This window comes from Talpa europaea, assembly GCF_964194135.1.
Source record: "Talpa europaea genome assembly, chromosome: 15".
In the NCBI taxonomy this organism is placed as follows: Eukaryota; Metazoa; Chordata; class Mammalia; order Eulipotyphla; family Talpidae; genus Talpa; species Talpa europaea.
This window is the reverse complement of record NC_140083.1, coordinates 80165212-80177569: the sequence shown is the minus strand read 5'-3', so window position 1 is coordinate 80177569 and position 12358 is coordinate 80165212. Positions and strand designations below refer to the sequence as shown.

The following is a 12358-nucleotide window of genomic DNA, read 5'->3' as shown; positions in this document are numbered from 1 at the left end:
TTTTTTGTGGGACCCTCACTGGCAGCCGGGGAATGAACCGACGCTGCAGAGGCTGCTGGCAGCCTCACAGGCCAGCGCTCAACTGCTGCGCCACCAGGGGAGGCCCTCCAATATAATTATTATGGAGTGGCTTCTGTTGGTTATCTCTTTGGTTAAATCAGCGGTTTTTAAAGTATGGTCCAAGGATTGGGGCTCACAGAGACTCTCTCAGAAGCTCTGCAAGGTCCTTCGTCTTCTAAATATGTATCCGCAAGAGGGTATATGTAGCCCATTTACCCAACCAAAATAGCATACCACAACAAATGCAGAAGCAGACATGAGAATCCTGTGTCTTTTATTAAATTAGACATTAAAGAGCTTTGTCTAAATGTAAAATAATGGCATTCCTCTCATAAGTTGTTTTGGAAAATATATTTTTCTCCAAAAGTTAGTTATTATTATTAGTTATGTAATTATTATTAGCTATATAGCAATTATTAGTTATTGTTATTATTTTTAAAATATTTTAATTTATTCTTATTTGTTATTTAAAATCATTTTGAAAGGTTTCAGCTTTGACTTCTAATAAGGTGAACACTGATAGATATAACCAATATAAAGAAGGATTTTAAGGGCCTCCCTAGTGGTTATCAAGGGTTAAAATCTCAGCGTTATCAAGCTATCACCAGACACTGCAGCATGAGTTCGATACCCGGCCAGGGAGGTGACCCACATGGCGCAGCAGACATCTTCTGTCTCCCCACTGCTCCCCTCAGCAGTGTATTTCAGTAGATCTGCCTGTTCTGCTCCCCACTCTGTCTCTGGTGAATACTCTCACACCAACCCCTGCCCCGCACCTCTGGCCTATACACCATTCTTCTATGCATAAATAAATAAAAATAAATCTTAAAAAAAAAAGAAGGCTTTTAAGAGTGTAAAGGGGTCCAGAGACCAAAAGGTTTGAGAACCACTGGGTTCAAACCTGTTGTCAATAGGAACAAGGTCCCGCCGAGCAGCGAAACCCAGGTTACTCTAGTTCCTGCTTCCTTCCACCTATGCCTTCCACACCCTCACCACAGCCCCATGCTAACAGCCAGTGCCCATGTCCAGCACCAGCAAGGCGCTGCAGCCATTTGGGCACCCACTCTGGGGTCCTGGCTCTGCCTGTGGCATGCTCATTGTCTAAAATGAGAAAATACCAACTTCCTCACAGTGTTATTACCAGCTGGAAGAGTTAATGAATTTAGCACAGTGCCTGGTATGTAGCAAGCCCGAAAGAAAATGCCTAGCCTTGTTAACAATCACAATAGATAGCACTTACTGAAAACTTACTGTATGCTGAGCGCTAACCTAAGTGCTTTTCATACATTAGTCCATTTAATTCTCCGGTGCCCTGACAACCTTAGGAGATAGTTACTCTGCAGCTACTGCTGTTTTGCGGTGGTATTTGTTTCCTAGGTCGTGCTCATGGGTATAATAGTATAGACTGGAGCGTCAGAGAAGTGTTTGTGCCTTAATTTAACTTTGGCATAGAAATGAGAGTGTTAAGTGAAGAATCTGATCTTCCAGAGGCTTCTGACTCCCACCTCCTAGCTACCCCAGGCCTTTACAGCCAAGTTGCATGATGAAAGGTGAGTCCTCAGGTCACATGGTGAGTCCTCAGGTCACATAGCAAAGGGGCAGGCCTTCTAGAGCAGTGCAGGGGGGAAAGGGACAGCAAAAGCTTCTGTCACCTATGACATCGTGGTAAGTCAAAGAACCTACTTCATAGGCTCTGTAGCCAGGGTATTATTCTCTGTCACTCATCTCTCTCTCTCTCTCTCTCTCTCTCTCTCTCTCACACACACACACACACACACACACACACACACACACTGCCTTCAGCAAAGTCACCTACCCATGCATTTATGAACAGAAGAAATGAATGAGATTCTTGCATGCATGTGTCACGTGTGTTTTGAGGGTTTGCCTCTAGATAAATATGTGCAGGAAGAAAGGACTGTATGAGATTATAGACAAGAGGGAGGGACTCTCTCCCCTGTATTCCCTCTGCCATTCAGACTAATTAGTAAAGATACTGTAATTTAATGCAAACACCTATATCCTGTATTTTTCTTAGGTCAGATTCCCCCAGGGAATATTCTGTGTAGTCTAGCTCTGTCCAACAGGGTTAGGGTAGACAAGGGAGGGGGAGGCCAATGTTCAGTTACCTCTTATTGCTATGGAAACTGAGTGGCAGGGGAGGATGAACCTGGGGTTCCTGACCAATCCCCATTCTTCAAGGAGAGAAGAGAGGGCAGGATCCCAGGTAGGACTGAATCTCAGCATAGCGCTGGAGAGAAGGGAGGTGAGTAGGGCTTACTCTTCCCTACCAGTTTTCAGCTGTAGGCTCTCTGGTGAGGGCCTTGGGGTTCTTGTAGTCTGCTACCCTGGGATATCAGGTGGGTTCTCATTCGAGACAGGTCTCCCAGAGTTTGAGAGTTTTGGACCTGAATTATTGAACTCAGACATCACTGGGTTGACTAAGTGGGGAAAAGACAGGCCGTTGTCTATTGTGTTTATGTTTACCACCCACTCCTTCCAGCTTTGGAGACCACATGTTCCTGGATATGAGTGAAGGAAGGAGAAAGCAAGTTTCTTTTTTATTTTTTGCAAGAAGATTAGAGAACCTCCAATGTGCAGGGTGGACACTGCTTTGCATACACAGAAGGTCCCAGAAGTCTGGAAATGGGAGGCAGTGTAACCTCTCAAAAAGTGACTTCACCACCAAGGGATGGGGCAGGAGAAGGTGATAAAGAATGACCCGATAGAGCGGTTAGACAGGACCATCTCTCCTCTAGGACCAGAATGTGAAGATATATTCAAAACCTGGAGCCCAAAAGAATCTAGCAGAGAACCAGCGGGGGATGGGGGAGGGGAGGGGGTAATCTAAATAATTCAGCACCAAAGCTTTCAACCTCGGATTCCTTGCTTTTACCTGAATTTAACAGATAACCGTCCTAGTAAGAGAAAAGGCTGGTCTTTGGAGGCCAAAACTCCTGTTGTGCAATTCCAGGATACTCTCCAGCGGGAAGAATGACATGGAAGTGACTGGGGGCTGAGGCAGGGTCTCCGGGTTTGTCTTCAAAGGTCTCTGGGCCTGAGTTAGCAGAACAGCCTAGAAACCAGAGTCCCTCCATTTGGGGGCTTCTTTGACTGCTTGAGGTGCAGGAAGGGGAGTAAAGGGGAGAAGAAGGGCGTGGGGGGAGGGGCAGGCAGGAACAGATGCTTCCAGATCTAAAGAAATAATTTGAGGGGGAAAGGCAGGATCAAACGGAGGGGAAGGAGGGGGAGGGGGGAGGAGAGAGAACAAAGGTATAGAGGGGATTGGAGCCTCTTTGGTGGAGGAGAGATGAAGGGGAATCCGGGTGACATGGCTAAGCCAACATCTGCCCTGGGCTGTAAAACCCTGTTCTATTTGCTGTGGCCCAGGGGCCGCTCTGGCACAGTCAGATGGGCCGGTGAGGTGGCCGGGACTGGAGGCTCAACCAGGAACCTTTGAACTTAGCTCTTCCTCCCAGACTATCCCCCACCCCCACCACACACACACCTTTTGGTCCCTCTTTGCTTTGTCAGTTGGAAGGAGCTTGAGGGGGACGCCGGGGCTAGGGGTTGTCCCAGAGCACTGCTGCAGGATGAGAAGAGCCAAGAAACAAGAATGTAAGGAAAGTTGGAACACAGAAAGCAGCAAAAATGCTAGGCACAGGCCTGGAAACTACTGTTCAAAGACAGAAGAAGCTGGAGACGGCCACACTCCAAATAGTGAGAAATCATGGGAAAGGCTGAGTCCATGAGAAATAATTTCCGGCTGGGAGCCCACATCTCTCCGTGTCCCCATTTGAGCCCCATTAGGCAGGGTTAGGATGGGGGGTGGGTGCTGGGGAAGCCCGCTAAAGCCGAAGCACCTATAGGTCGGGAACAGCCCACTCCTCTCCCACTTCCTCCTTCCCACAAGCTGCCACGCTCCCCTCCAGAGAGGAGTCGATCCCTGCGTGGTAACCTTGTTTTCCAAAGTCTGTTCCAGCTGAGCGGAGAGACCACAAGTGCAAAGTTACAAACACCCTGCTATTGCCCAGGGGACAGAGTCACACAAAAGAGCCAGGTGATCATCATGGGGTGGGGAGAGAGCGCCCTAACAAGACCAAACTGGTTGGGGGACATCTCCCAAGTGACTCACTCCCAACCCCCAAAGGCTAGTCAGTCCCTACCCTCAGATTAGAGGATGTCTTTCCCCTCCTGCACATCTGAGCCCTCACCCTGGCCTAGCACAGACACAAAGGCAGGGCCTAGAGAGGCAGGTCTTGCTGCGGCTGGGGGTGGTGCTGGGGAGGGACTTCTTGGCCTGAATTGGCCTGATGGAGGAAACTGCCGGCTTGATGGTCTGGGATCCCTCAGAGTGCCGAGTCCACTTTGGAAAAGCTTCTACTAACAACTGCTCGCGCCTCCCGCTCCTTCCCCGCAAAAATCCTGAGAGGGTTCCCGCTGCCTTATTCTTCTAACTTGGAGACAACTCTCCTTGCCTTTCTCAACAAGATGAAATCTCCGCATTTGGTGGTTCACGGAGGTGGAGGAACTATTAAGAATCTGCTCAATTTCCACACAAAAAAAAAAAAAAAGGAAGCTGGACCAGGGGAAGGAAAGAGAGCTGGGGCTCCAGCGAGCAGGACTCCCGAGGGGCAGCGGAGTTCACCGCCCCATGAACCCGCCTGGCCATCCACCCAGTGGTCCCGCCCCAGCCCTATTGTCTGCGGCCTGAGCCCAGGGTCGTGACCCACTGGAGGGGGCACCGTGCCCGGAGCTTCTCACACTGGAACCTTCAGGAGGAGCCGGCAGCCGCTGGCAGGCTCACCTCCGATCTGGGATCTCTGACCTTGTCACTGCCAGCACTGGCTCCCCTTCACCTTCTGGAGACCTCCCTGCAACCCGAGAAGGGGAGCTGGTACCCCCAGATGAGGGCAGCAGCTTTGAGCGCCCATTCGCTCCTACTCGCTCCCACCCCTGCTCGGGCGGTGTCTCCTTCGTGTTATGTTACTTTTAAGGTTTCAGTGTTTCTCCACCTGGAAGTTCAAATACACTCCTGGCTCTCAGCCTCCGGTGTTGGCAAGACAGGGTCAGAAAGGAGTGAGGAGAGCTGAGGTTTCTTTTGCCTTGACCCTGGCTCCATAATGGCTGGCAGAAGAGACCCAGAGGATCACGCGATCCGGGGAATCTGGCCATTGCTGATGGGGACTGGAAATTTTAAATTCCCCTTCCCAAGTATTACACTCTGTAACCCTTTGCACCCTCAAACATTCCGCGACCCTCCCTCCCCACCCCCCCCACCCCCCCCACCCCCCCCCCCCCCCCGCCCCGCTCCTGCGTCTCCTGACCATCAGCCAGCAGGCCTGCAGGAGCTGGGAAGCGGGGAGATGGAGCTGCACAGGCCTCACCCCTGCTCGCATGAAGTGGGTCCACCCAGCGCTCAAAGGAGCTGCAGAGCAAACACCAGAGAGAAGACAAATCCCGAGGAGGAGAGGAGGCAGGGCCAGGCCCCAGAAAGGGCTCAGGGCTAGAGGGCAATGAACACAACTTGGGGTCGCTTTTAGGTCTGCTTGGTTCCCCAGTTCCAAAAGGGATCTGGAGCTGCACAGATTTTCAGGTGTCCGAAGGGCCCCTTCAGGCCCCAGCTTCAAACAGTGTCCACTGCCATTTTTAATTCCCAAAAAGTCCTGAAAGTCGGATACCCCAACACAGCCACACGCTGCAGAAGAAAGTGTTGCATGGGGCTAGCAATAGGTGTGCAGAGCAAGCAGGCCAGAGGGGGTGGTCAGTTCTCTGAGAAAGACAAAGCCTCCTCCCCACCCAAATCCCCCAAATGTTTGTTTTGGTCCCCTGCCCATCCAGATAAATCAAGCTAACAGATTAGGAAGTTCATAAAATTGTATTCTTGGGTAATGATCTCCAGAGAGGTAATAAATATTCCCTCTGCTCTGGTGGCTGTTGGAGTTGGGGGTTCCTCCGTCTCTTTTATCAAGCCTGGGGAGGGTCTCTGGAAAGGGGATTATTTTAAATTACAATTAGCTTTCCAAGATGGGATGCCAGATAAGGCTGATAGAAACCACCAGCAGCGGCTGTGAGGGCAATGCCTGCTCCCCAGGAGTGGCAAGAGCCAGGGAAAGATGGTGGATTGTCCTAGCACCATGTTCCTCCCATCACAGCACCCTGGATTTCTCGGCTCCCTTAGGAATCAGTCCCCCCCATCACAGAAAGGCAGACAAACAGGCCCAGCAGGGGACATCCCAACCCCAAGCTCCGAGAACCCCGTCATTGTTCTGTCTTCCCTGCCACTTCCCCAAATACACACATCTACACGCATCTACACGCATCTACCCGCAGGGAGAGGGCTCTGGGTTTCAATCCACAAGTCCACACATGAAAAAAGCTGATGCACCAATTGCAGAGAAAACTTTGTAAGAAACTTCACACAAGCAGCAGCCAGAGGCCCTGAGCAAATCGAAGACCCCAGGCCTCCCTCCCCCTCAACTTTCCAGGCTCTCTCACGCAAAACCCCTCCATTCGTGATGAGCGCCCCGCTTCCTCCCCAAGATGGGGAGGTGAGACAAAAACTGAATGGCGAACGGAGGGGAAAGTGCGGGCGGGCGCCTCATCCCCAGAGCAAATGGAGGACTGACTACTTACACGGCAAGGGGTTTTGGGTGTGGGGCTCTCCCGGTGCTTGAAGAGAAGGACCTGGAAGGTTGGCGCTGCATTTCCACCCCGTCTTCTTTTTACTTAGCCATTGGCGAGAGGGCCTTACAATGCCTGGCAGGCATTCCTGCGCCTGGCTCTTCCATTTCTCTGGGCGAGGAATCCCAGCCCCACAAAAGCAGTGGTGTCCTATCTGGAGACCAGGGGCTGAGCCCGGGCTGGCTCGGGAGGGTCCGCGCTGGGGGTGGGGGAGAGGTCAGAGGCGCTGCCGAATATAAAGGCGATGGGAGAGAAAATGCTGTGTCCTCCCCGTGAACCTGGGCTGCATCCTCCCCGCCCCCCCCACACACACACACACCAGCCTCTCCCCACTGCTCAACCCAACTTCAATAAAGCCTGCCCTCAGCTTCCCAGGGAGGCTGGAGTGGCCCCGGGGGGAGCAGAAGCAGCACAGCCAAGACTGCAGGAGCCCAGGCCTGTCCCGGGTTGGCCCCCACGCCCCACGCCTCCCCCACTGCCTGATCCCGTCCCAGCCGCCAGGTCCGGGCAAGGGAGCTTGGGGGAAAGAAGGGAATGGGGTCTGCTGGGGGGAAGGTCAGGGCTCAGCCCTTCCAAAACTCACATATGAGTGTTTAGGATTGTTTAATTCGTTGAGAACTCTGGCTATCTGATCTTTCCCCCTTTTCAGACCAAGAGGGACAGAGACACCCACAGAGAACGAGAGAGAGAGTGTGTGTGTGTGTGTGTGTGTGTGCAAAGAGGAAGGAGAGACAGAATCCCCTAAAGAAGGGGAAATAAAAGACTGTCCCAACCCCTTTTTGCTGCTTTTCCTGAACTAAAGCCTTCAGCAAGTTCAGGGAAACGAGACGCTTAAAATACAGTGATTTCCCCCTTGCTGGCTTTCATGTCTTCCACTTTGGGGAGCAGCAGGGATAAAGCCCCCTAAAACTAAAAGTAAAAACTTAGGAGAGGACTGATCCTCCTTCCCTTCCATTTTAGCTTCCTTACAAGAAACCCTGGTTCACCCCTCAGACTTTCCTCCTCTTTTCCTCAGCACAACTAGGCACCCCCTCCTTTTCCTGAGTCAATTGTCTCAAGATGATAGGAGCTACAGTCAGGTTTGGCCCCTAACTCACTAGATTACATAAAGTGACTCCGGTGATTGCTGGCCTGCTTCCTCACACTCTAGGCAGCATGTTTTCTTGTCTCCTGGGCACCATTGAGCAAGGAGAAAGTAGACCTGCAGGATCAAATGATTCTCCCCAACACACACACACACACACACACACACATACAAAACCCCCTCTAAGTACCAGCCAGCCAGTGATTCTAGTGGAGATAAATTCACAGTACACTACAGCAAACAGATTCCCACAACGTGATTCTGTTGTTGTTGTCTTTCAACAGACATTTGGGAAGAGAACACAGGGGTATCCCTGGCTCCCCTACATGTCCCAGCTCCCTATTCCCTCTCTTCTACTTCTGACAACCTTCCATGCTGAAATTTGGGTATATTGCGTGAGAAACTGTCCAACTGCCCGCCTCTCCTACTTTCTCCCAAGGAACAAGCAACAATGTGAGCAGGCCTTACTCAGGGCCTGGCCTTAAATAGCAAAAGGATTTGAGAGTCTTTGGTTTAAATTAATCTTTCAGGTAACCCAGGCCATATTTTCTTATTTATTTTTTAAATTTAAGCCCCGACAGAATAATTAAAAAGTGTATTTTTTTATATTGCCAGAGCAGCTTGTTTAAGCTGTCCCCCAGGCCCGGCTGAGTGCTGGAATATTATATGAAGAGGGTACTCCCTGCCTCTCCCTATGTCTCTTCTCACCTGGAAGGTCTCTGTTAAAAGTTAGGGGAAAAGAATAAAAGTTCTTCATTCTCTCCAAGCACAGGCTTTCGGGCCTACCCAGGCTAGGGGGCCTCCCAGGCCTCTGGCCTCCACTTCACCCTTCTTTCTAAGTCTAAACAAACAGAGAAGCATCCTGACAGGTCACTTTGCTGCCTCAGAACCACCGTTCAAAATATTTTATCTTTTTAGGAGAACAGGCCTTTGAAGGACACCTTCCTTCATTTCTCACCCCAAAAGAGCCCTAAAAGATAAAACTCTTCTCCCGCCCACTCCCTAAACTTGCCTTCTGGTCTGCAAATTAGGCAGGCCTACCCAGCAGAGAGAAGGGAGAAGCAAGCGGGGAGAAGGAACTAGATAAAAACATAGCATCACACCTAAACTAGAGCAAAGTGAGTCACCTCCCCCCCAGCTCTACCATAGGTTCTCCCCAAGAAAGTCTGGCCTCTCTGCACACTCAAGAGGGAAGAGACAGCAGGAACCAGAGCTAAGCTTCTACATCCTTCTCCTGAAGATCCCTTGCTGGTTCTTCTAAGGTCACTGGAAAACTGGAGTGGAGAGTTCAGACTGGTGTGTTTGCTCAGAGTAAACTTAAGCAACTATAGCAAAGGTGGGATGTCACTAGGCCAGAGGAAAGGGGGGGATAAAAAGAAACCATCAGACATTGACGTAAAACTAATTCACATCCACTGGTTTATTATTGATCACGGGGCATTTCACATCGACACTAAAATTCTTTATTGCAAGTTTTACAATAATCAAGTAAATTCAGTCCAAAGACACAATAACCACGACGGGGGTGGGGGTGGGGTCCTACCTATAGCCTGCCTCTCTGCACTCAAAGTTCATTTTTATTTTCTTTTGGCTCTCCAAACGAACAGCTCTGAGAGGCTCTCCAGATGCATTTAGCTTTGTCTGCTGTCTTCCCCCTGCGCCTCCCAGCCCCCCCCAACAATAATACAAAAGAACTTCATAGCTTTGTTCTCCTTAAAATGACTTCCCCTCACTAACCTCCCCTGGTGCATTTTCAATGCAAACGGCCTAAGGAAAGGGAGGGGTGGGGGGGGGTAGGAGGAGGAGGAGAATTGGCTTAAAAATCTCTTTCCTTTTTTCTTTTCCTCATTTCCCCTGAAATCCACCCAAACCAGACCATCGCACCTGGCAATATATAATTTTTACAGCTTTTTTTTTTCCTTAAAAAATAAATAACCCCCCAAAATGGCCTTTAAAAAAAACCCAGCAGGTACCATGCTAAGACAATATCACATGCTCACAAGGGGCCTTAACCGTGGAAGGGAGACAAGGGCTGGGGGCTTGTTTGTTTATCTGTTCTGTCTGTTTGGAATGGACGAGGGAGAAGGTGGCAGGAAGAGAGAAAAAGAACCAAAAATATATATATATTACATTCTATAAATAAGAGTCAATTTGTGTGTGAGGAGGGGACCGGGCAGGGGTGGGGCAGGGCGTGAGTTATGTCTTATAACCTGGTGATGTCCTCTGCCCGCGGCTCCGGCGGCGTGCTGCTCTGGGAGGGGTCCTCAGAAGTGCCCGGCGTGGCCGCCGACAGGGTGCTGGGCGCAGCGCCGGCCGGGGGCGCTGACCTGACTTTGGTGTTGGGGAGCCGGTGGTCCTTCTTCCATTTCATGCGCCGGTTTTGGAACCAGATTTTGATCTGCCTCTCAGAGAGGCACAGCGAGTGGGCGATCTCGATGCGTCTCCTCCGAGTCAGGTAGCGGTTGTAATGAAACTCTTTCTCCAATTCCAGGACCTGCTGCCGGGTGTAGGCTGTCCTCGAGCGCTTGGGTTCCCCTCCGTTATAATTGGGGTTCACTGGGAGGGGGGGAAGCGGGAGAGGGGGGGAGAAGCAAAGAGTGGGGTTCAGAGGCAGCAAGCTCCCCGCCCCCCACCCGCACCCCATCCTCAGCTCGGGGGGCGCCGGAGGAGGTTGGGGGTGGGGGGGGTGGAGATAAAGTCATCAAGCTCGATGGGTGCTAAAGAAGTTGCAGGAAGCCGGAGACTTTGTGGTGGCAGAAGAGGGGAATCCTCATTGTAACGACACTGAATTATTTATGCGCCCTTAGAAAGCGAGCATAGTTTTCACACATACATAACAGATCGCAGCACATGGCTCGGACTGCCCAGAGTAGCTAAGCCATAAAATTTATGGGGGATGTAATTACCCATTCTCGCTCGTAAATCCAGTTCAATTGTGCTAACCCAGAGTCGCTCCTGGAGAGAGAGGGGGGCCGAGGAAAGGAGCACCCGGCCAGAGGGGGCCGGGCGGGTGGGGGGCGCCGGGGAGAGGGAGGGGGGAGCAAAAAGCAAAGTTGCCTACCCGTGCTAACGTGGATTTTTTTCATCCATGGGTAGACTATGGGCTGCTTGCTGGCGGCGCTGGAGGGGTGGTCGGGGGCCGGCTGGCTGCAGGCCGGCGGGGCTGGGGACGGGGACGCGGAGGCGCCTGGCAGGGGCGCCGGCTCGCAGAGCGGCTGCGATTTCTCGGGGTGGTGGTGCCCCGCCTGGGCCGGCCCGTGGCCTCGCGCGGCGCCCGGGCCCTGGAGGCTGGTGCAGCTATACTGGCGCTCGGGGTAGCTAGGGCGCGGAGGCGGTGGTGGGTACAGCTCCTGGTGGTGATGCTGGAATCCCGATTCCCTGGTCCGGCCGTAATATTCCGGACTGTGCTCAGGGATGTAGCTATTTTGCGAATATTCTTCGCATGGAGGAAATTTCGGATCGATGTAGTTAGAGTCCATCAAATACGAGCTCATGATCATTAATTTCTGGAGTGGAAAATAATTTTTCTCGCTTTGTCGTTTTTCTGCTCCATAAAGCCCTCCTACTAGCTAGCGACCCTGTAAAGTTACTTTCACCATGTGACCGCGCCGGCCAATCACACGGAGCAACCCAGTCCCCGGATAAGGAACCGAATCGCTTTATTCAAAATGTATCCAATTTTTTTGTGTGTGTGGTGGTGGTGGTGGTGCTGGGGTGGGGGGCGGTGATGTGGGGTGAGCCGGTAGGGGCCGGGGTGCCCTCGGCCGATGCCCCGCCGGCTGACAACCCTCCCCTGCAAGAGGAGATGGGGAGCCCCCAGCCTCCCTCCAAAGCCTGGGCTTTGGGGGGCTCTGGGAAGGCTGCGGTGCAGCCCCTCTGCCCAGCTCTCCCCTGCGGCGTCCAGGGAGGCCCGTGGGCCTCGGCTCCTCGGCTTTGCCAGAGGCCTGCGCTCAGGCCAGCCCGGCTCGGTGTGCAGCTCACCCGGGCAGCTCCCCTCTTTCGCAGGAAGAGGAAGTTGGAGCAGGACTGGAGTGGAGGTTGAATGGGGAGGGGCCCAGGCTGAGCCCAGGAGGCTGGAGAGCCTGGGGGGGCCCCCTCCCCATCCAAGATGCCAGAGTCCAGCCCCCATCCCCAGACACACTCACCCAACCCTCTGGCCATGGGGCAGGCGAGGCTGGGTCCCAGCTGGACCGGGCAGGTGGAGGCAGCGGGATGCAAATGATTCTGACGTCATTTCTGGAGGTCTGGGGGTTGAGCCCCCGCTGAAGAGAGACAGGAAGTGGTTGGCAAAAGCAGAGTTCAGAAATCGTGCCCTCCCCCCGGTGCCCACTGGCCCTCCCGGCCCCAACCCCAGGGCAGGGGCTCGTACACCGGCCTGCTGCTGGTGCCCCAGGAGCTGGGGGCGAGGAGGGGTCGGTGCCCTGCCGTGGTGCCCAGCCAAGGCCCTGAGAGTCCTGCTTCCTCCATCCCCCACAGAGGGCAGCCCTGGCCGGGGCTGGAGGCCTGAGGGGGAGCCTGCTCGCAGGCAGG

At 52.7% G+C, this 12358-nt stretch overlaps 1 protein-coding gene across 1 annotated transcript; it reads right to left on the bottom strand.

The window, feature by feature from the left end:
- Nucleotides 1-10031: 10031 nt before the first annotated feature.
- Nucleotides 10032-12081, bottom strand: HOXC4 (homeobox C4; the record flags this gene model as incomplete). The annotated part of the gene is made up of 3 exons (XM_084255740.1): nucleotides 11974-12081; nucleotides 10890-11334; nucleotides 10032-10384 (listed from the first exon to the last, which is right to left on the bottom strand). The coding sequence occupies exons 2-3, from the start codon at nucleotides 11326-11328 to the stop codon at nucleotides 10032-10034; spliced, it is 792 nt and encodes a 263-aa protein (XP_084111866.1). The 5' UTR covers nucleotides 11329-11334; nucleotides 11974-12081.
- Between the last annotated feature and the right edge of the window lie 277 nt (nucleotides 12082-12358).